This window comes from Danio aesculapii, chromosome 9 (genome assembly GCF_903798145.1).
Source record: "Danio aesculapii chromosome 9, fDanAes4.1, whole genome shotgun sequence".
NCBI lineage: Eukaryota > Metazoa > Chordata > Actinopteri > Cypriniformes > Danionidae > Danio > Danio aesculapii.
In genome coordinates this window covers 47,984-70,584 of record NC_079443.1, presented here as the reverse complement: position 1 = coordinate 70,584, position 22,601 = coordinate 47,984, and the positions used below count along the sequence as shown (strand labels likewise).

Here is a 22,601-nt window from a genome sequence, read left to right as displayed (position 1 = left end):
CTGCCACAGCTCCATAGTCAAACTACACAACACACACACACACACACACACACATTAGTATTATCTTTCACACACACCAGTGGAGAGACAGAACATCAGTACATCTCAGTCACTCACAGTCAAACTACACAACAACACACACGCACGCACGCACCGACCTGGAGAACAGCTTCAGCAGAGCCTTTATCCTCCAGGTCTCCTGGATGTGAAGCGTTCTCCTCAGAAACTGAACAGAATGAAACACAGAGAGCAGAAAAACATTAATAACAGTGTGTGTTTCTGCTCCTCAAACCCACAGAGAGAACACGAACACAGGAGGCGGTGTTCACACTGCAAACACAGGAACCAACTGTGTATTAAAGGTGAACGCTAATGATGCTGCCATCATCAGGCGAGGATGAAGATTGGACAGACACCTGTGAGGAGTCAACTTGCTCCAATCCAACAGCAAACGACTCCGTCCATCAGTAATGAGCCCGCTGGAGCAGTGAAGAGTGTTACGCCATATGAAATAAAGGTGTCGTCAGCTGATGAACAGATGTTACACTGCTCTGTGTTTTACTTTTGACCTACTCCAGCTGTTCACAGGCAGAAGGCACTGCATTTGTTTATCATGGTTGACTTGTGTAGAGTGGTGTGAGGGAGTGTTTGCCCCTCACTGATGTCTTATTTTTCAGCATGTTAGTCACTTTAATGTTTCAGATCATCAAACTAGCGTAAATATTACTCAAACACTTCACGCAGTTTTCAAATGTTCTTATTATTAAGGAAAAGCTAAATCTGAAACAGTTCCCTGTGTGTAAAAGTGTTCGCCCCCGTTTATAGTGCATGTATAACTGCACCGGTATGTAGCGTACAGGTTTATTATAGACTGACTGATTATATATGCAGCCATTATATACAGAAAACAGTGGAGAAGCTGCTCAGGAGCGGCCGGACGACCAAAATTACCCCAGGAGCACAGCGACAACTCATACAGGAGGACACAGAAGACCCACAACAACACCCAGAGACCTGCAGGCCCGAGTTATGCTGAGTGTTCAAAACCACTGCAGGAAAACACTCAGCAGGACTAAAGCTGATCTGTTTAGAGGAGTGTGTGTGTGTGTGTGTGTGTTTGTGTGTGTGTCGCATTATGTGTGGTGTAACACTGCATTTCAGATGAAGAGCATCACACCAGCAGAAAATGTGATGGTGGTGGTGTGATGGAGGTTCTGCTGCTTCAGGATCTGGAAGTCTTAAACCGAACCATGAATTCTGCTGCACCAAAACATCCTGCAGGAGAACGTCCAGCCGTCTGTGACTGAGCTCAAGCTGAGGAGAACTTGTGTTCTGCAGCAGGACAATGAACCAAACACACCAGTAAGTGCACTTCTGAATGGACGAACTGCTAAACAGAGACTTTGGAGTGGCCTAGTCAAAGTCCTGACCTGAACCGAATTGAGATGCTGTGACATGACCTTAAACATGCAGGAAAACCCTCCAGTATGTATGAATGACAGTAGTTCTGGGCCAGAACTGTGAGTTATGGGGGACGCTGGACTGCAGGAGCTGCTGATGATGCTGGCAGTTACTGGGTTCAGGGGTCAAACACACAGTCAGCGTTGTGTAGTTTTGGGTTTTGTTTTCTGTTCCAAACAAAAATCTTCATTGTGAAACTGCATGATGTTGAGTTTGACTAATATTTACATCAGTTTGATGATCTTAAACATGAACGTGACGGACAAACAAGAGGACATGCAAACATAAGACATCAGTGAGGGACAAACATACACCCGAGTATACTGAATATACTGATAAAACCTGTTGTACTGCTTTCATTTAAAGAGTGTGTGTGATCATCACTTCAGCCTCAGTGTGTGTGTGTGTGTGTGTGTGTGTGTGTGTGTGTGTGATCATCACTTCAGCCTTAGTGTATAGTGTGTGTGTGTGTGTGTGTGTGTGTGCTGAATCACCGTTGGTCTGTGTCTCCCCACTGCTCTCTCCATCCTGGTCTTCATCTTCTGTGGTGCCGATCTCCCGCAGCAGGTCCGCGATGGCGAAGGGCACCTGGTCCACGATGGTGCTGAAGATGCTGCTGCCAATGGCCTTCAGCAGGACTCGACTGCACACAGAGCGAACACAGGAGGTCACACACACACACACACACACAGGCAGACACAGAAAACAGAAGAAGAGGACACTTTACTCTCTGGTTTTAGACATCGTCCGGCAGAAGGGCTCTATCAGGGACAGGTTCTGCTCTGCGGTGAGCTGGAGACACACACACACACACACACACACACACACACACACACACACACCAGCATTAGAAACCCAGCAGACGCTACAGAAATGCTCTTCAATCATCATATTGTATCTTCAGCACTATTATAAAGGTCACTGATGAAGCAAACTCAAGGTTTCTGAGCTGTTTGAACAGAACTGTGTAGTTCAGTGTGTCCACCGTCATACTGGACTGACAAACACAAGCCTCTTTTATACTATATACACGAGAGCAACAACACTGCAAAGTTAAACGTGTGTGTGTGTGTGTGTGTGTGTGTTGGTAACTTAGTAACAGCATTAGTGTGTGCCTCATCATTTCAGAAGGGCTTGAATAAACTCCAGCACAAACACATCAGATAACAGTACTGCGGCGTTTCTGAGCCATAAACTGGATCTCTGCTTCCTCCATGTCTGTCTGTCACTGACTGCTGTTTATCTGACGTAGCGTATGAGAAACCCACACACACGGTGGGCGGGGACAGAACCAGCTCATTTGCATTTAAAGGCAAAGGCTACAGCACCAGCTGCTTTCCTTTGACCCCAAGATTCTCCTTTTCAGCAGGGTATAATAAATGATGTGACGAGCTGAAACTGCACACACACACACACACACACACACACACACACACACACACACACACACACAGGAGACAGCAAACACTGATCTAACCGCTGAGAGAACAGGAGCTCTTTACACATCAAAACACATGACTGAAGAGAGAAGTGTGTGTGTGTGTGTGTGTACCTCCGCGGCTCCGATCGCACCCAGCTCCGTCATGTAGAGCTCCATGATGTGCAGCGTGAGTCCAGATGGAGCGGCGCTGGAGCTCTGCAGGAGCTGATCTGAGAACAGCTGGAGGAACACCTGCAACACACTGCAGCAGGAGACACATCAGCACAACACACACATTACAGTGGCTCACACAAACGTTACAGTGACACACACACACACACACACACACACTGTACCTGGGCTCCCACTCCTGCTTCTTCAGCATCTCAAACATTTGACGGAAGACGAAGCGCACGAGCTGAAGAACAGGAGAGAGGATTCACCATTGAGACCGTCATGTTCAGTTAATACAGGAGATCTCTCACACACACACACACACACACACACACACACACGCACCTGGTAGAATTTGTCCAGTCTCAGTCTGTCGATGCCGTTCCACTCCCTCTTCATGGTCTGCAGGAACGTCTTGAAGAACAGAAACTCTACAGAAACACAGAGCAGGAGTGAGAGAGAGGGACATACGGGTATTATTGCAACACACACACACACACACAGCTCTGGGGTCCAGTTACTATACATCACACTTTAAACACTTTAAACAGAGAGAGAGAGAGAGTGAAAGAGAGAGAGAGAGAGTGTGTGTGTGTGTGTGTGTGTGTGTGTGTGTGTGTGTGTGTGTGTGTGTGTGTGTGTGTGTGTGTGTGTAACTCACGACTGTCAACGGTGCGAAAGCTGAAGAGCAGCGCTGAGATCTTGGTAGACAGCTCCTCCTGAAACACACACACACAGGTTATGGAGAGCAGAGATTATGAGTGCGTGTGTGTGTGTGTGTGTTCACCTGCAGCACAGGCAGATCCTGCATCCACAGACAGTAGAAGAGACCCTTCCAGATCTTCAGCAGCTCCTCCTCACTGAAGCCTCCTGACACACAGCAGAACAACATCCTCTTCATCACCATCCTCTTCCTCATTACTAACGTCACCATCATCATCATCATCATCATCATTTACATTTACACACTCAGCAGACACTTCAGGGGGGATCGGTGCCTTGCTCGAGGGAATCCCCCCAGGTGTGGTACTGAGGTGGATATTCACTACCATCATCACTACCATCATCACCATCATCATCACCTTCATCATCTCCATCAGGCTGATATGGGGACTACAGCAGTGATGATGAACACTACAGTCACAACACACACACACACACACACACACACACACACACACACACACACACACACACACACACACACACACACACACACACACAACACCGACTGTGCTCTGGGGGACTGTGTGTGTCTTCAGCAAGAGTGTTTTCAGAGAGTTAGCATGTGTGTCTGAAGTCATTTAGTGTGTCTTCAGTGTGTGTCTTGCCTGAGTTAATGCGTGCGTGTGTGCGTGTGTGTGTGTGTGTGTGTGTGTGTGTGTGTGTGTGTGTGTGTGTGTGTCTTCAGCGAGATAGCGTGTATGTTAGTGTGTCTTCAGTGTGTTAGTGTATAAGTTTGCTTGTGTGTCTTCAGTGTGTGTGTGCGCTCCTCTTTACCTGGCGCCCTCTCTGAGCGGATCCGGATGTATTTCCTGAGCTTCAGCAGGGCTTTACTCCTCACGCTTCTCTCGTTGGCCGCGAGTTTCTGCGCGAATACGACTTCTGCTGCTTGAGTCGCCATTTCTGCTGCTGTGCACGTGCTGCTGCGCGTACACGCGTCCTCGCTCACGCCCGGCGCGCTCTGATGACGCGCTTCAGCTCGTGCTCGAGAGCGCCACCAGAGGACAGCAGAGCAGCGGTATTTATAAATACACGACAGGAAAATAATCGATTAATTCACAGCGATCTCTTCTGAGTTATTAATTACTGTAGTCAGTTATTTACATGGAACACATCACCACACAGCTTTATATGTGTGTATAATTAGTTTTACTTTAAGACAGTTAACCCAAAGCTAAACAAAGTCTATCCTTCACTCATCATTCACTGGTCAGAAACCTGAGAGTTTCTTTTTTCTGTTGAACACAAAAGAAGATATTTTGAAAAATGTTGGAAACATAACTCCTGACATCCATCATATTTGTTTCTCCTACTTTGGATGTCAACTGTTACAGCTGTGCAACATTTTCCAAATGAACTTATTTTATGGTCAACAGAAGAATAAAACTGATGAAGGGATGAAACCACTCGAGGGAGGCTACATGTTCATTTATAGGTGAACTGCCCCTTTAAATCACGCACAGTTTTCCAGCAGACGTCGCTGATTTACAGTCTTAAATAAATAAACATTTTAAACAGGACATCTTAGGTCATAATTACATGTATTGTGCATTTATTAAATATCCAGACATCAACACAATGAGTGCAGATCACTTTAGCGCAGCAGCATATTTAGAAGTAAAGAAGTTTGGTTTGGTTTGGTTTGGTTTTGTCCCGCGACTCCTCCACAACAGGCGGAGACTCCCGAGCAGGAAACAGCGTTTGATCATCCGCAATCTTCTGTCTGAACTGAAGTGTCTAAAGTTTGCCGTCGAGCAGATTCTGTGGACTCCAGCACACACCAGACTCTGCTCTCCTACAGCTTCAGGTAGATGAAAGTGTTTCAACAATAATGCTCAGGTTTACTGTAGTAAAGTAGTAAATACTGTAGTAAAGCACTTTTATTAATCTGTTATAGTATAATAACACAACAACTATCGTAATGTAGACTGAATTGGCCGAATACTGAAGTTTAGGGTGTATTTTACTACTATACAGCAGAATTTACTGTAGTAAAGTACCCTGCAGTTGTTATTACAGATGATCAGTTCACTATAGGTAATGGCAGTGTGTTGGAGCATTCATTAACAAAGAGTTGTAATATATAATGCACTTTACTATAGTCTGGCTCTAAAACACTGTATTTACTATTAATTACTACAGTATTTTCTATGTTGGACTCCATTTTGCAGTTTGCGTCGCTCTGTGTTGCTGAAAGCACATGAGAAATAGCACATTTAATAACACGCTTTTACTGTAACGTCAGTCGAGTGTGTTGTGTGTTTATTAGAAGTCTGTTTGATTTTCCATGGCTGCGTCTGAAATCTCATACTTCCTCACTATATAGTATGTGAAATTCAGAATGTGAGCGGAGTAGTGTGTCTGAAATCATAGTATTGTAAAACAGAATACGAGGAGTACCCGCATGACCTACTGCTGCCGGCAAGATTCTAGATGTACTAATGACTATATGTGTAAATGCTGTAATGTATTATAATTAATGTAATCAATGTTGTGATGTCATTAAAGTACAATGAATTAAATGGACTTCAGTTGTGTAAGTGTAAAACCAGATGATTGTGTAAGCGCTAACGCCATCAGTATCAGCAGGTTAGCTCTGAAACTCCACTGAACACACTGGGGTAAAATAAACTGTCATATGTTAAAGACATGACGGGGGAAATGTAATGTAAGGCAGTGCTTCTTGTCCGGTCTGAGACCCACTTTATATCATATATCTATCAGGCAGTGACGATTACTGATTTATAAAGAAATCAGATGTTAAACGGGGCGATCTTCTAATGGCAGATAAGACCACAGCAGCGCGACAACTGAGGAGACATTCACAGAGAACGCGTGTCGGAAAACATGAGATGCAGTGCTCAGGAGTGACTCCTACTTGCTACTGTAAAAAGAAGCTTGCACCGCTAGTCCCGCTTCCAAGTTGTTCCGATTGGTCCACCGCTCTGGAACTGACATTAATGAGCGCCACTGTGAGATTTCAGATCAGAAGCTCTAGATCTTAAATTAAACACACCACTGTTGTTTATCAGTAGTTTTAGATGAGGGCTGAGCTCAAACTTTAATAGTTTAGTCTCCTAATCATAAAGTTTTATTGTTTATGTTGTACTTCTGCATCGTGAGAAGCTCTTGAGTTCAGTTCTGCAGCTGATGGTGACTAAACACTGTAAATATGTTATTATTCTGCTGCGCCAGCCCTGTACTGAACCATGATCCCAAAACCCAGATACGAACCGAACCGTGACTTCAGTGTACCGTTCCAGCCCTACTGAATATCGGTTTTGATTTCATTGTGATTAATTTCGCAGCTGACTGTTTATTCTGCTCTGCATTGTGTTGCAGGTCCAGCCATCATGCAAAGCATTGTTCCCAGGAGCCAAACACCCGGCACAGACCTCTGTGGACTGAACAGCTGCTGTTTTATAATCCGCTCAGACCTCGGATGCTACATGCGCTGCAGGGATTTCAGTCTGGGATCCAATCTGACTGTGTTCAGTCTGCACCCTGCCTGTAAAGATGGAAACCACTACCTGGGTCATGAGAACGGCTTCTTCTACATCATCAAGAAGAGCTCGTACCGCAGGGTGACGGACCTGACCACGGACAGCGGCTCTGCGGTGTACAGCCTGCACCCAAACTGCCAGGGCGGAGACCACTACCTGTCCACCTTCGGCACCTTCTACATCATCTTCCAAGACAAGGGCACTTACCGGAGAACCACAGACCTGCACACGGACGCGGATGCCGAAGAGCGCGAGCTGCACCCCAGCTGTAGGAGTGGGGTGTATTTCTGGGGTCTGCCGGAGCACTGCTGCCTCCTCACTGCAGACTCTCAGTGGGGCGTCCAGTTCCACACAACCCCTGATCTCAGCACAGAGGAGCACCAGGAGTCCTCCGTCCACCCCGACGCCCTGAACTTTATACCCGGCGGCCTGACCGTCACTAAAGGCCCAGTGTTCTCCATCTGGGAGAACATTGAGTCTGTAACGAACGACAGCAAAACGGCCGTGAGCTGGCAGAAGAAGCTGAAGAGGAGGATTGGCTACGACAAGCAGAAGTTTTCTCAGATCACACTCAACTGGAAGATGTTCCCCGCGGACGAGTACCAGGACCTGCTGATGCTCATCCTGAAGAGGGAGCTCTGCTTTTCCAAAACAATTTCTTATTATTACAAAACCGAAAACGACAGCTGGAGAGACGTGTCGGAGGTGGAGGATCAGCTGACGTTCGAGCTGAAGCCGAGGGAGGGTCTGTATGTGTGGCAGTACAAGCTGGGCTTTGGGCAGGACACGGTGTTGTTCTGCCGCGATTTGAAGATTGAAGCACACTCCCATCGTCCTTCAAATGCTCGAGACTGAGAAGAAGATGAGCGGTTTACTGCGCTGATTCAAGCCGTCTGAAGCTGTGTGCTGGTGTAATGTGAGGGAGAGCTGGATCTGTGATGCATTTAAATGTATGGTTCAGGTAAATACAGTAATAATAACGCTTCAGGTGATCACACACACACACACACACACAGATCTGCAAGCAGTGCTTCACATGTAGGCCAGGGTGTGCTCTGTGCTGTAGTCAGTATATCCACGGCTGCACGTGTTTCTACACATTTATACAGCAAAGAGCGTGTGTGCTTCACTGCTAATGATGAATAAAGCTGCACGCTTTCTTTAAGTGTTGGTGTTGGTTTGCTTGAAGAATGCACAGGCTACAGTAACATCACACAAACACACACACACACACACACACACACACACACACACACCACACACACACACACACACACACACACACACACACACACACACACACACACACACACACACACACACACACACACAGGTCTGTTTGGAAACACTCAGAGAGCATGCACGGGCAGATTTTCTGAAGAGCCGTGTGTTTTGTTGGCACTATTGCAGTATGTTGTGCAACAGAAACCCTGAACACACACACACACACACACACACACACACACACACTTGGTGAAGTTTTTCCCTCTCCGCTGTCGCCTCTGGCTTGCATGGTTCAGGATCTGTAGAGCTGCGCATGGATGCATTTACTCTTCAGTGTTGAATATTAAACCACACTGAACTGAACTGAACTGAGCTGAACTGAACTGAACTGAGCTGAACTGACACTGTTTCTGTTTACTGTGATCTTCTATGTGAAGCGCTTTGACACAATCCACATTGTAGAAGCGCTATACAAATAAAGAAGAACTGAACTAAACTTGACTTTCTACAGAGATATTTTATCTCTTATCAGAACACGCAAAACTCACAACCTAACCTGCTGCTCGAGGAGGCACTGACTTGACTGACAGCGTTTCTGGCCAATAGGAACAGAGAAGGTTTTACCTGTGCTGTATGATTGGCTTAAGGACAGATCTACTGCACAGGATAAATATAAGGGTTCTTACATATTTCCAAAGACAAATATACTGTGGCAGATTACATATTAGAATACACATACTTCCCCACAGTATATAGTTTATTCTATAATTTAAATATCATTTATTATTATAAGACAGCACAAGGTTATTTGCAAACTATCAACAATACTAAAATAACTGAGTAACGAAGAGCCCGATAACAGTAGTGTTAGTGTAACCAGATGAAAGGCTGCATGTCCTCTGTTGATCATCTGCAGTAGTGTACTGTGTGTTAGCAGGGTGTTTGGGGGCTAAACCCATCAGCAGATGCTGTAACTGCATGATGTGATTCTGGCCTGTGATTGGCCTTGAGGTTTAACACAGAGTGAGACTCCAGTGTCCAGCAGAGGGCGCCAGAGCTGCAGCAATCACTCCACTGAGTGAAACTGACGGAAGGAACACACAGTCATGTTGTGCAGGTCTGAAACATTGTTAGCTTATGAGCTGATCTGAGAACAGCAGGAGATACTGGAGAAATGATCGTGTGTGTGTGTGTGTGTGTGTGTGTGTGTGTGTGTGTGTGTGTGTTCTTATTTAAAAATGAGTCAAAGTGAACTCATCATGCCGTTTTCAGATTAAAGTTTTTATTATTAAATCCAAAACTACCGAGCGCTGTGTGAAGGTGTTCTCCATCACTCACAGTGAGTGTGTCCAGCGCCCTGCAGGAGTTCTGGCCCGCTCATCTCTGCAGAATTACTTTAATTCAGACACACTGGAGGAGTTTCCAGCATGAACCACATTATCCCACAGCATCTCAATTGGGTTGAGCTCAGGACTTGGACTAGGCCACTCCAAAGTCTTCGTTCTTTTCATCGTTCTTCAGCCATTCAGAAGTGCACTTGCTAGTGTGCTTTGGGTCATTGTCCTGCTATCCTCAGGAAGCTTACACGTGCATGCCATTAGTCATTTGCATAAGACACGCCCACGGCAGCTCCATTTAGGGCTTTCTACAAAGCAGCACTTGTCCAGAGAAAATGAATTCATAAAAACATCTGGACACACACTTCACATGAACAGCTGTGTGAGAGCATGGACTGAGTGAGACCCGTTCTACCCGTTCTTGGATGAGTTGTCGCTGTGCTTTCAGGATAATTTTGGTCATCTGGTCTCTCCTGGAAGAGTTCTCCTCTGATCTGGGTGTTTATTTCTCTCGTTGTGGTTCGCTGCAGTCCTAAAGCTCTAGTGATGTCTTTATCAGCTGTTCCAGGCTGGTAGATCTCAATCGTTTCCTCTCTCCTAGTTTTTGGATTTCTTTGGATCTCGACATGATGTCTAGCTTTTGAGGATCTTTTGGTCTACCTGGCTTCAGTGATCAGGTGTGGCAGTAATCAGGCCTGGGTGTGTCTGCAGAAGCTGAACTCAGGTGTGATGGATCCCTCTTTCACACAGCGCTGTGTAGTTCTGTGTGTTCTGTGTGTTCTGTGTAGTTCTGTGTAGTTCTGTGTGTTCTGTGTGTTCTGTGTGTTCTGTGTAGTTCTGTGTGTTCTGTGTAGTTCTGTGTGTTCTGTGTGTTCTGTGTGTTCTGTGTGTTCTGTGTGTTCTGTGTAGTTCTGTGTGTTCTGTGTGTTCTGTGTGTTCTGTGTGTTCTGTGTGTTCTGTGTAGTTCTGTGTGTTCTGTGTAGTTCTGTGTGTTCTGTGTAGTTCTGTGTGTTCTGTGTGTTCTGTGTGTTCTGTGTGTTCTGTGTAGTTCTGTGTGTTCTGTGTGTTCTGTGTGTTCTGTGTGTTCTGTGTAGTTCTGCGTGTTCTGCGTGTTCTGCGTGTTCTGCGTGTTCTGTGTGTTCTGTGTGTTCTGTGTGTTCTGCGTGTTCTGTGTGTTCTGTGTGTTCTGTGTGTTCTGTGTGTTCTGGTTTCTCTTAATAACAAAAACCTTCATTTCAAAACTGTGAGATGTGTTTTCTGTGACTGATGATCTGAAACATTACACTACTGTATAGACACACACACACACACCGCCAGCCTGATTTTACCAAGTAGGACATGTTTCTGGATGAACATCTACACTGTAAACAACGCAGGGCTCCACACAGTTCCTTCATGTTGTCCCAACACAAATCAAATGAGTTAACTTAACACATTTAACAAATTTATGTAGACTGAACATAAAAAAATTAAGTTCTCCCAATGAAATCTCAAGAATTGTGTTGTTTCAGCTCATTTTAAATAAGTAGTTTGAAGAAGCAACAGCATTGTTTTAAGTGTATGTTGATGCTGGAGCAACACTCCCGTCAGCCAATCAGAATTAAGAGATGCATTTAGAGTTTATGTGCAGTTCAGGCTTACGGGGAGGGTTATGCACTTCTACATGAGCGTTCTCCACCTACTCCCCTCTGATTGAGGGAGTAATCTACACTTACAGTTGGGTTTAGGGGGTAGGGAACAAGTATGGGTGATATTATCCAACAAAAATGATGTTCCAGGATCAACACAGAGGTTATTCCAGGATCACAGCATACTTGGCAAAATCATGACGTGCACACACACACACACACACACTACAGAGTGATAGAGAGAGAGAGTGTGTGTGTGTGTGTGTGTGTGTGTGAGAGAGAGAGAGAGAGAGAGAGAGAGAGAGAGAGAGCGAGCGAGCGAGAGCGCAGTATAAATGAGCAGTAGCCTCAGTCTTGTGTCTCTCAGTGATTCTGCATCCAGCAGCTGCTCTCCTCCACCTCAGGACCCTCGCTCTCGCTCTCTCTCTCTCTCTCCTCAAAGGTAAACAATACTTCTCTCTCTTATTTATTAGTTCAGTTATTGATGATTATATAGAGTAGGGGAATACTGCTGTGCACTTGTTGCCCAGTCGTAAGGCTGTTTAAACTAATAGAAATGTAAACCTTTATTCTGATAATAACTATAAGGTCGTCTGCACCGCAGTGGAAATATCTGATGAAGTAAAGTTAAATAAACCCTCAAAGAACAAGAAAAGATTACACTCCGACAAGCAGAACAGACCTACATCAGGGTAACAAATAATACTTTCTATTGCACAGATGATAGAACTCTCTGTAAAAATACAGTGTGTGTGTGTGTGTGTGTGTGTGTGTGTGTGAGTCAGATGGCCATTCATGTAGAGGGTCTGCTGGCCATCGTCATCTTCTACCTGCTGATCTTAATGGTGGGCATCTGGGCGGCCTGGAAGAACAAGCACGCGGGCATCTCTGAGGGCACGGACCGCAGCGAGTCCATCATGGTGGGCGGACGGGACATCGGCTTATTCGTGGGAGGATTCACTATGACCGGTCAGAGACTCAGATCAGACAAACAGCAAAACATTCCTACATTACTCTGAGAGTCTGTCCTGTTTCTATAGTCCAAATATCTACAAACTCTTAAATCAAGAAACATTTCAGACAAGCACAGAGTATAGTGTTGTGTTCAGCAGTAATGAGTCTAAATGAAGAGAGCTTCTCATTAACACAAGCAGAATAACCTGATGATGAGGTGAGGGAAATAAACTTTGACATTAGGTTATTCTGCTCACCCCTTCATCAGAGTATTCTGCTTGTGTAAAGGAGAAACTCTCTTCATTCTGACCCAATATTGCTGAACACAACACTAGATTCTGTGCCTGTCTAGAAAATGCTGACTGATTTAAGGATGTTAAGACATTCGGACTAGAAACAAGACAAAAACTCTAACACACACACACACACACACAACACACACACACACACACACACACACACACACACACACACACACACACACACACTTACCTGTTATTTGTATTGTATGGCATGGCGTGATGGTTACGGAGGTGTTTCATTATAGTAATAGACCACAGCATTAATAATGTAAGCCTTCTGCCGGAGGCCTTTCCTCTGAAAACTTATTTAATAATTCTTTACTTCCTCTGTATGCTAATTAGAAATCAAAGTGTTCACCAAAGCCCTGCACTTCTTCTGTTTGCTTAATAGGGAAATTAAAAATGAATGGAATAATTAAGGAATATATTAGCTGATAACACACACACACTCCTGTTGTGTTTTCATGTTTTACGGTCTCCTCTCACTGCTAAACATGCTGTTCTTACTCTGACTGAGTTTGTGTCTTGTTTCTAGTCAGAATATCATAAAAAATAACACCTAAAAATGAAGTGAGTTTATCTTAAAACCTGCAGAATAATCTGACAATGGAGGAACAGGAGTAATAAAGTTTTTAACTTTCACTTAGCTGATGACTGATTATAAAGCGTGTTCAGCATGCTGTCCCAGGAGAGAGCCCTGAGCTTATGAGATCCTCGAGCCCGGGGCTCCCTCACATTTGCAGGCTAGAGGGGAGTTTGAGCTCAGGTAGATCTGGATGAACTCCCCTGCTGTTTATGGCTAAAGACAAATTAGATTTAGGATTAGATTAGGATTGCTGTGGAGAGATCTACTGCTGGCTAAGAGCTCATCTGTGGTGCCAATTCTGGTTTAGTCAATTCACCTATAGCGCATGTCTTTGGACAGTGGGAGGAAACTCGGGAACCTGCGGGAGACCCTCCCCGAACATGTTGACTCTGCACAGTAACGTGGACTGGCTCAGTAGGGGCTTTAACTAGAGACGTTCTTGCTGTTAGGCAATAGTGTTAACCACTGGGCAGCTGCGCCACCCTATCTAGGAAATAGGAGGAGGAGTAGGGATGGAAGTTGAGATTCTTCAAGACGAAGATGACTGAGGTAAGAAACTCAGATTATTTATAGCGAGTTAGAAATGGTCTGATTGGTGAATCATGCATTAGCTAATGCAGGACCAGCTGTGGTCAATCATGATCATGTGACCATCTCTCAATGTTAGTTCATAAATAAACTTCACTAACCTTCCTCTATCGTCAGATTATTCTGCCTGTTTAAAGGAAAAATCACTTCATTGTGGCGTAATATTTCTGAAAACAAGACGACAGTTTTTACTGTTTCTACAAAATGCTTCTTGATTTAAGAATATTTAGATATTTAGACTAGAAACAGTTGCAGTTGTATTATTTACTGACGAGCAGTGAGCTAATGAGCGTCCTCCATCTCCTCCTGCTGTCCAGCAGCCTCTGAGTGGTCATTGATCTGAGCAGCAGTGAAGTCTCATCTAGCTTATTCTGATCAGGAATCATTATCTGACTAATTAAGCGTCTCTATTTTCGGCTCAGTTTGACCTGCTGACTTTCTTCACTCCACACCTGCTGCGGTTCAGCATCATCTCTTATTGTGGGATATTTAAAGTCTTTGTATGTGCTGTAAACTCATGTTCCCTACACACACACTCACTCACTCGCTCACACACACACACCAGTGTTGTCAGTGTTGTGTTGTGCCCTCAGCTACATGGGTTGGCGGTGGTTATATCAACGGGACAGCGGAGTCTGTGTATGTACCTGGCTGCGGGCTGGCGTGGGCTCAGGCGCCCTTCGGGTACGCGCTCAGTCTAGTTGTAGGTGAGCTGATGATACACTCCAGAAATCTCCAGAGCTCTGTGATTGGCTGATCCCTCACTGGTGTGTGTGTGTGTGTGTGTGTGTGTGTGTGTGTGTGTGCTGCAGGAGGGCTGTTCTTCGCCAAACCCATGCGCTCTCGAGGGTACGTGACGATGCTTGACCCCTTTCAGCAGCTGTACGGCCAGCGCATGGGCGGCCTGCTGTTCATCCCTGCGCTGCTGGGGGAGATCTTCTGGTCGGCCGCCATACTGTCTGCCCTGGGTAAGAGCCTGTCGGCGGGGGGAGAGGATGGTCAGTCTGCAGACCGCAGGAGATGGGCAGAACATGAAGTTATGGAGATCCACACATCAGCATCTCGTCGACATGTTGTGGGCAAGATGGTGCTGTGCTTAAAAACATCTGATTGTGGATATGTACCCTTGTCTACATTTCTGGAGACAGTGAAATATGTACCCAGAGGTACATCTGGCTGCATTTCGTCTGTAAAGCGAACAATATGTGCCCTCTGCTGGATTAAAGCAAGGAGAGGATGTGCACAAGAGAAATTTGTGATCAGTAAAAAGTGTACACAGCGTCCTCTGGTGGATTTGTGAAAACTGCAAGCAGACGTAGATCCGAGTATTTCGTTGTCTTCAGAAATGTACACCTAGGTACGTATCCACAATGAGCCTGGGTTGGTACTTAATCAAGTGTGGAGCACGATGACGTACTGGATCAGGTCCAATACGTAATGGGTGTTCTAACACACATGTGCAAAAATAGTCAGAGTATTTATTAAATGACCCATTACATAGTGTGTTAATAAGTGTGTACACCTACTCCAACCCTAACCCTACCCATCAGTTATTAACGTCTACACCTAACCAAACCCTAAACCCAACCCATCACAGTTATTAACGTCTACACCTACCGACCTCTACATGTGCTGATAATGTTCTTCTGAAAGCCATCTTACCTACAACATCTCGTTTTGACATCTTGCATGGCTCAATGGGATCTCGGTAACTTCAGGTTCTGCCCCCTTCATGTTCCGCCCGTCTCCTGCAGTCCTCACTCAGGTATTATTTCTCACTGTATCCTCTGCACAGGAGCCACTCTGAGCGTGATCGTGGACATGGACATCAACATGTCGGTAATGGTCTCGGCTCTGATCGCCGTCTTCTACACGCTGGTTGGCGGCCTGTACTCGGTGGCCTACACTGACGTGGTGCAGCTCTTCTGCATCTTCCTGGGGTTGGTGAGTCCTCTCTAATCATCAACACACTGCAAACATGCTTTTCTTATTTAGAGCTTTAGTCCGGTTTCTAGTCCAAATATCTAACAACTCTTAAATCATGAAGCATCTTCATGACAAGCAAATAAATTGTCTCATTTAAGAAAAAGTCTGCCAAGTTGAAGAGAGTTTTTCCCTAAAACGAGTAAAGTAATCTGCCAATGGGGATGGGAAATTATCTTGTTTTTTCTTTTGACATAAGATTATTTATATGTGTGTACAGGTCATGAGTATCTCCTTAATGCTGTCAAACTCAGATCAAATTTGCAGTTTACCATGATAAACACAGTCTCAGGTCACTGGCTCTGTACTGGCACAGTGCCAACTAGTGGTCAGAAGGTATATGAGTCTACATCTCCATAAAGTTGTATCATATTGTGATTTTGCAGTGGATAAGCGTGCCGTTTGCACTGTCCAATCCTGCTGTGTCAGACATCGCGGTGACCGCAGTGAAGGCAGTGTTTCAGGATCCGTGGCTCGGGGAGATCCATCCATCAGACGGCTGGATGTGGGCTGATAACTTCTGCCTACTTGTGAGTCTCACACGAAAAACTCACTTCATTGCAAAAAAGCAGTCGATTTGTCCTGCCTTGTCAGAGTTTCCTACCTCCCATTCAAAAAGTAGCTCGGACATTTAGATGATGAAGTATGCAAGCCATCAGACTGTGCTACCAGCGGATATTTAGATGTGGAGTGGTGTATATAAGACAGTAATATCATCCTAATACACCTCAAACCCTAACCTCAGAATCATTCAAATACAGTGTTGTAGCATCATCTGATTGTAGGATATAATGTCAGGACGGCGGTTCTGTGCTCAGTCTGGCAAATGTGTGTGTGCAGATGCTGGGTGGGATCCCATGGCAGGTGTATTTCCAGCGTGTTCTCTCAGCATCTTCAGCTACTTATGCTCAAGTGCTGTCGTTTCTGGCTGCGTTCGGCTGTCTGGTCATGGCCGTCCCCTCAGTGCTGATCGGAGCTATCGGAGCCTCAACAGGTAAACAGACGCAGCTCAATCTCCCTGAGAGTGCTGACAGACTGATGACTCCAGATATCTGCTGTCTTCACGCGTTCTGCCTGATTCTGAACATGCAGCGTCTACAGGGGGTTAATTAATGTTGTCGACGGCAGACTGCTCAATCAGAGTCTCAGCACATCAGCAGATGTTCACTGTATAGCTCTGACCAATCAACGCTGATTCACAACCTTTCACTACTAAATCAAGCACAATAACGTTACAGACTTATATTGTTATAGAAGATTAAACTGCATCTATTAACCACACACAATGGTCTGGCTTTTACTGAATAAATGTAGTCTAATGAAGAGCTGTCATGTTACAGCAGGGGTGCTCAACCCTGATCCTGGAGATCGACCTTCCTGCAGAGTTCAGCTCCAACCCTGATAAACACACCTGAACCAGTTAACCAGGAGCTGAACAGCACTGGGTCATTACAGTGAGTCTGTGTTTCTGATGTGTGTAACTGGATGTGTGTTGTTGTGTCAGACTGGAATCAGACGTCGTACGGTCCGGTTGCTCCAGTGGACAAAGACGAGTCTGACATGATTCTGCCCATCGTCCTGCAGCATCTCTGCCCTTCATTCGTGTCCTTCTTCGGTTTGGGTGCCGTCTCCGCCGCCGTCATGTCATCCGCAGACTCTTCTATCCTCTCAGCCAGCTCCATGTTTGCACGAAATATTTACCAGCTGGCTTTTCGGCAGTCAGTAAGTTTTTACTACGGTTAGCAGTATAATTATTACATGTTTAAATCAGGAACGGCAGAGTTACAATAGCTTGAGTTTAACCACAAGAATCTGTGAAAATGACTTACGAGTAGATGAGTTTACCTGTTAACTAGTGAGTAGATGAGTTTACCTGTTGATCAAGTGGATGAGTTTACCTGTTAACTAGCGAGTGGATTAGTTTACCTGTTGACTAGTGAGTAGATGAGTTTACCTGTTGATCAAGTGGATGAGTTTACCTGTTAACTAGCGAGTGGATTAGTTTACCTGTTAACTAGTGAGTAGATGAGTTTACCTGTTAACTAGCGAGTAGATGAGTTTACCTGTTAACTAGTGAGTAGATGAGTTTACCTGTTAACTAGTGAGTAGATGAGTTTACCTGTTAACTAGTGAGTAGATGAGTTTACCTGTTGACTAGTGAGTAGATGAGTTTACCTGTTGACTAGCAAGTGGATGAGTTTACCTGTTAACTAGTGAGTAGATGAGTTTACCTGTTGATCAAGTGGATGAGTTTACCTGTTAACTAGCGAGTGGATTAGTTTACCTGTTGACTAGCAAGTGGATTAGTTTACCTGTTGACTAGCAAGTGGATTAGTTTACCTGTTGACTAGCGGGTAGATAAGTTTACCTGTTAACTAGCAAGTAGATGAGTTTACCTGTTGACTAGGGAGTAGATGAGTTGACTAGTGAGTAGATGAGTTGACTAGTGAGTAGATGAGTTTACCTGTTGACTAGTGAGTAGATGAGTTCACCTGTTGATTAGCAAGTAGATGGGTTTACCTGTTAATTATGGAGTACCTGATTTTACCTGTTGACTAGTCAGCTCATGTGTTGACTGTTGACTAGTGAGTGGTTGAGTTCAGGACAACATGGGGTTTGCTCTGTAGTAGTGAACTCTGTTGTCATGCTGTCTTGTTTATATGTTGTTATTGATCAGTTTAATCAATGTCTTATTGAAAATGGAGCCAGACTAGGATGTAACTTGGCTCTTCTGTAACTTAATAGTAGCCTCAGTGACATCACAGGTAAAGAACTTCATGTCTCCTCTACTACACTTTGATGGAAGAAACGAAACAGTTTTCCTGGTGAATAATGTGATGAATGGTTTACCTTAGAAGCAGGAACACAGTAAAGCTGAGTGATCAGGTTTGTCCTCCAGCCTGATGAATTCTTCTGGATTTTCTGTGCAGGCGTCAGACCGAGAGATCGTGTGGGTCATGCGGATCACCATCTTTGTGTTTGGGGCTGTATCGACGGCCATGGCCCTGCTGACGGGCTCGGTGTACGGCCTGTGGTACCTGAGCTCAGACCTGGTGTACGTCATCATCTTCCCTCAGCTGCTCAGTGTGCTGTTCATCAAGGGCACTAACACCTACGGCTCGGTGGCCGGTTACGTCTTCGGCCTGCTGCTGCGGATCGGTGGGGGTGAGCCGTACCTTCGGCTGCCCCCCTTCATCTACTATCCAGGCTGGCAGATGCGGGAGAAACAGCACCGCCTGACACAGGAGGTGGAGCGATTCGTGGAGCAGCGATTCCCATATAAGACGGTCTCCATGCTGGCTTCACTCCTCAGCAACGCTGCCTTCTCTTATCTGGCTAAATACCTGTTTGAAAGCGGGACTCTTTCGCCCAAGTACGACTTTCTGGACGCAGTGGTTTCTAAACACAGCAAAGAAACGATGGACAAGACGACGCTGGTCGCCCATGACACAATCATTCTGTCGGAGCTGTCCGCGGTGAAGCCCAGACACATGACCTCTCTGGCAGGAACATTCATGAATGCAGACGTCTTGAAAGACGAGGGCAGCGTGAGTCCAGATCATGAGCACGAGTAGAGGAGTGAAGGGAAAGAGGAAGATCCTGAAGACCAGAACCATCGGCTGCCGCTGGGAGGACCACCACAGCAGCTGCAGAGGGAAACTGTGCAATATTATAGAGAGGAAACATGTAGGATGTGTATTATTATGTGACCTGTCGATGGTATGAATGAAACAAGCTTTTGTTTTTGCAGTTTTTCTGCTTAATAGTTTCAGAGCTGTAAGAGTCTCAGTTCTGAAGGTTGCGTAACTCATCTGTTGTTTGAAGTAATAGTTTGTCTATGAATGAGCATGCTGTCCTCACTCACCCTCATCTCTTGTGTCTGTGTACAGTATCATCAGGCAGATGGTGTAATATTAATCAAACTTTTTAAAAAGTAAAGTTCTGGGTGAGTTTGTTTTGGCTCTAAAACACCTTTGATTAACCATTGGTCAATGGCCATTATGTAATCAGTGGGTGTGCTCTAGAGCTCCGCCTTCTTTGACATGCAATTTACCCTCAGTGAGAAGAAAAGAGCCAATGACAAATGACGAGCTGAATCTGCATATGAGGCCACTCCCCTACATATGGGTATTTCAGCGGCCGTATTTTCAGTCACTACTCTGATTATCACTGAAGAGCCAAGCCACGGCTAGCATTCAAGGTTTAAAGTTGTAGTTGAAGAGGAGTCTCTGTTCTCTCCTTTAGGTAATGAAGGTTTCATACGTAGCTGAGACCTTCCCTTTCAGTCCATCGCTGTGTGTTATGTTCTGACTAGGGGTCTTTTGGACTACCACTGGTGGTGGAATCTTATCACACTTGGCTGCTCCTGAGTAACTAGGTGAAGTCAGCATTGGTGTCCATGGATAGGCCAAGCCGGGACATAGGAGCTTTGAGAAAGCAGATCTTGAGGATGTCTCGCATACCTCCGCTCAATTCAATTCAAGATTAATTTTCTGTTGCACAGCAGCTTGTAAACGGTGCATGTTATTACATTACATTAGTGAATGTGTTGTGTATAGAGTGGACAGTATATATATATATATATATACACATAGCTAACCTGTAGAATATAGAGTGTCCTATTCAAACAGGTGATACCTGCTTTAGCCAGAGTTTGTGTTCTTGGCCCACAAGAGTGGCCATCGTAATACCCAGGGGCCAAGAGCATAGTCGTAGCCAAAGGTGGAGCATTAAGCCTATGGAGGATCTGTCCTGGTGCAGGACTGTGGTTGATTAGCCTGGTGGAGGCCATAGCATGCAGGGTGGAGGCGAGATCAGCTTTGAGGAGTGGTGAACTGATAACACTGCACATGCCTGATTCAGCTGATAGTGAACCCAACACACACTCTACATGACAGCAGTGCAGTACTGTCTATCTGGCGAAACACAAGTTCAGTTCAGTTCAGAAAAATGAGCCGGTTCATTGAAACGAACTGTCTGAAATATAGAGTTCACGAAAAAGATCCGAACTTCCCATCCAGGAGGATTCAGGACAAACACACAGCGCCAACTACCGGCTGACAGCAGCAATGCAGCACTTTCACTGACCCGCAAGAATGGGGAGCACGGTGGCGTCTTCACACTCTTTTCACACACACATTGCAAACACTACTGCATGTGGCACACTTTTGGAGCACGGCTAAATCTGTCCATATTCACATTCACTGCCTAGATAGAGCTGTGTGTTTGATGCAGGACAGACTCACATGAGGGTGGGTGAATATTCCAGCAGTGGTGTCCAAATGGAGGTTTTTGTTGTCTTTGGTCAGTTGTGTTCTTGTTTTGATCAGTCATTTTAAAGATGTTTGACTGAACAAATAAAGCAGAGCATCCTGACTGACAATAATCAGAGCAGATCAGGCAGATTTAACTGAGAGACTCCAATATGCAGACAGAAGCCGACAGTCTTAGACACTTATAAAGAGTCAAAACTCTGGTTATATCTGAATATATACACTAAAACCCTCTAATGCACCTCTAGTCTTTTATTAATTTACAGTTTGGACTTGCTGTAGCAGCTCTGACAGGTTAAAGCTGCTCGTGATGTTTGCCGTCTACAGTTTGTCTTTAATGAGGGCAGTTCATTAGGGAGAGAGAGAGACTGCATGTGTTTAGTGTCTCTCTATTAACAGAGATACTGTGAGTTGAATATGACCATAAGAACAGCAACACTTCCACCTCATTACTGCTGAAGAGTAATACTGATTAAGTCATGACGGTGGTGTGTGTTAACACGTTATATATTCATCATAACACTGACCAGTGCAGTTATTCATGTTCAGTAATCTGATCGTGAGTCTCGTCTTCTGCATGACTCAAGCTGATTGGTCGTCTCTCATTAATCTGTCAGCCAATCAGCTTGATTTAAACCAACTGACTGCTTTCCCATGAAGTTATCAGAGTGACCCTGAACTGGAACACACTGACTAACCCAGTCCAGACACTCACAGACACACACGTGACACGCGTCTCTGATGTGTCCACAGTCAGTAAACGGTCTTCAACAGCTATCTGTTCTCTCTCTATGTGCTTAAAGTCAGCATAACCTGCACTGCCAGGCTGTGTGTGTTTCACCTGTTTCTGATCATGTGTGTGTGTGTGTGTGTGTGTGTGTGTGTGTGTGTGTGCATGTGTGTGTGGAATAGCACATGTGTGAAATACAGACTGATCTGTTTGTATGTATATTTTAGCTGGATGTACGTCTGTTGTATTTGTATATTCAGATATATTTTTGTGTGAGTTTAATGTTGTCCAGCAGTTATGAAGGAAATATTTACTGATTAAAAATGTGATGAATATGTGAGATCTAGGAAATAAATAAATGATGTTATTCCCATCCTTCAAGAGTCCAGGTCCACTGAGGAGGTCTCCGTGACCCCTGACCTGGCTGGCTAGATCTTAATAGGGGAAATAAATAATTTGACATTCAGAACAGCAACGACTCGCATATTACTCCAGATTTACTCTGATTATAGGACAACACTGAGCTGATCATGTAATCTAGACTCTTAAACATTTAACTTTATTAATAAAGACCTGAGAAATGATACGTGTTACTCCATCCTGGAGCGGACATCCATCAGCAAACCCCACACCACCAGCCGAGTGTGTTTATGAGCAGTTATAAATCATATCAATGTGTACATATTAGATAAATCAGAAGAACAGTTGAGTCAGC

The 22,601-nt window shown here is 44.9% G+C and overlaps 3 protein-coding genes across 3 annotated transcripts in view; 2 read left to right on the top strand and 1 right to left on the bottom strand.

Moving 5' to 3' along the window:
• rrp1 (ribosomal RNA processing 1) overlaps positions 1-4,720 on the bottom strand; it is a 7,427-nt gene extending 2,707 nt beyond the window's left edge. Inside the window, exons 1-10 of the mRNA XM_056464799.1 lie at positions 4,556-4,720; positions 3,843-3,925; positions 3,717-3,774; positions 3,401-3,486; positions 3,238-3,299; positions 3,014-3,143; positions 2,189-2,253; positions 1,956-2,104; positions 159-226; positions 8-22 (exon numbers count right to left, since the gene is read on the bottom strand). Of these exons, the coding sequence (XP_056320774.1) occupies positions 8-22; positions 159-226; positions 1,956-2,104; positions 2,189-2,253; positions 3,014-3,143; positions 3,238-3,299; positions 3,401-3,486; positions 3,717-3,774; positions 3,843-3,925; positions 4,556-4,679 (840 nt within the window). The 5' untranslated portion in view covers positions 4,680-4,720. The remainder of the gene's footprint in view (positions 1-7; positions 23-158; positions 227-1,955; positions 2,105-2,188; positions 2,254-3,013; positions 3,144-3,237; positions 3,300-3,400; positions 3,487-3,716; positions 3,775-3,842; positions 3,926-4,555) is intronic.
• Positions 4,721-5,332: 612 nt separating this feature from the next.
• Positions 5,333-8,446, top strand: LOC130234495 (uncharacterized). Its single transcript, XM_056464710.1, has 2 exons — positions 5,333-5,585; positions 7,121-8,446. The coding sequence occupies exons 1-2, from the start codon at positions 5,357-5,359 to the stop codon at positions 8,134-8,136; spliced, it is 1,245 nt and encodes a 414-aa protein (XP_056320685.1). The 5' UTR covers positions 5,333-5,356; the 3' UTR covers positions 8,137-8,446.
• LOC130234494 (high-affinity choline transporter 1) lies at positions 8,155-22,226 on the top strand. The gene is made up of 9 exons (XM_056464709.1): positions 8,155-8,242; positions 12,256-12,439; positions 14,494-14,607; positions 14,713-14,868; positions 15,696-15,844; positions 16,270-16,413; positions 16,724-16,877; positions 17,388-17,605; positions 18,814-22,226. Exons 1-9 carry the CDS (start codon positions 8,234-8,236, stop codon positions 19,456-19,458), a joined length of 1,773 nt encoding a protein of 590 aa, XP_056320684.1. The 5' UTR covers positions 8,155-8,233; the 3' UTR covers positions 19,459-22,226.
• The last annotated feature ends 375 nt before the right edge of the window (positions 22,227-22,601 follow it).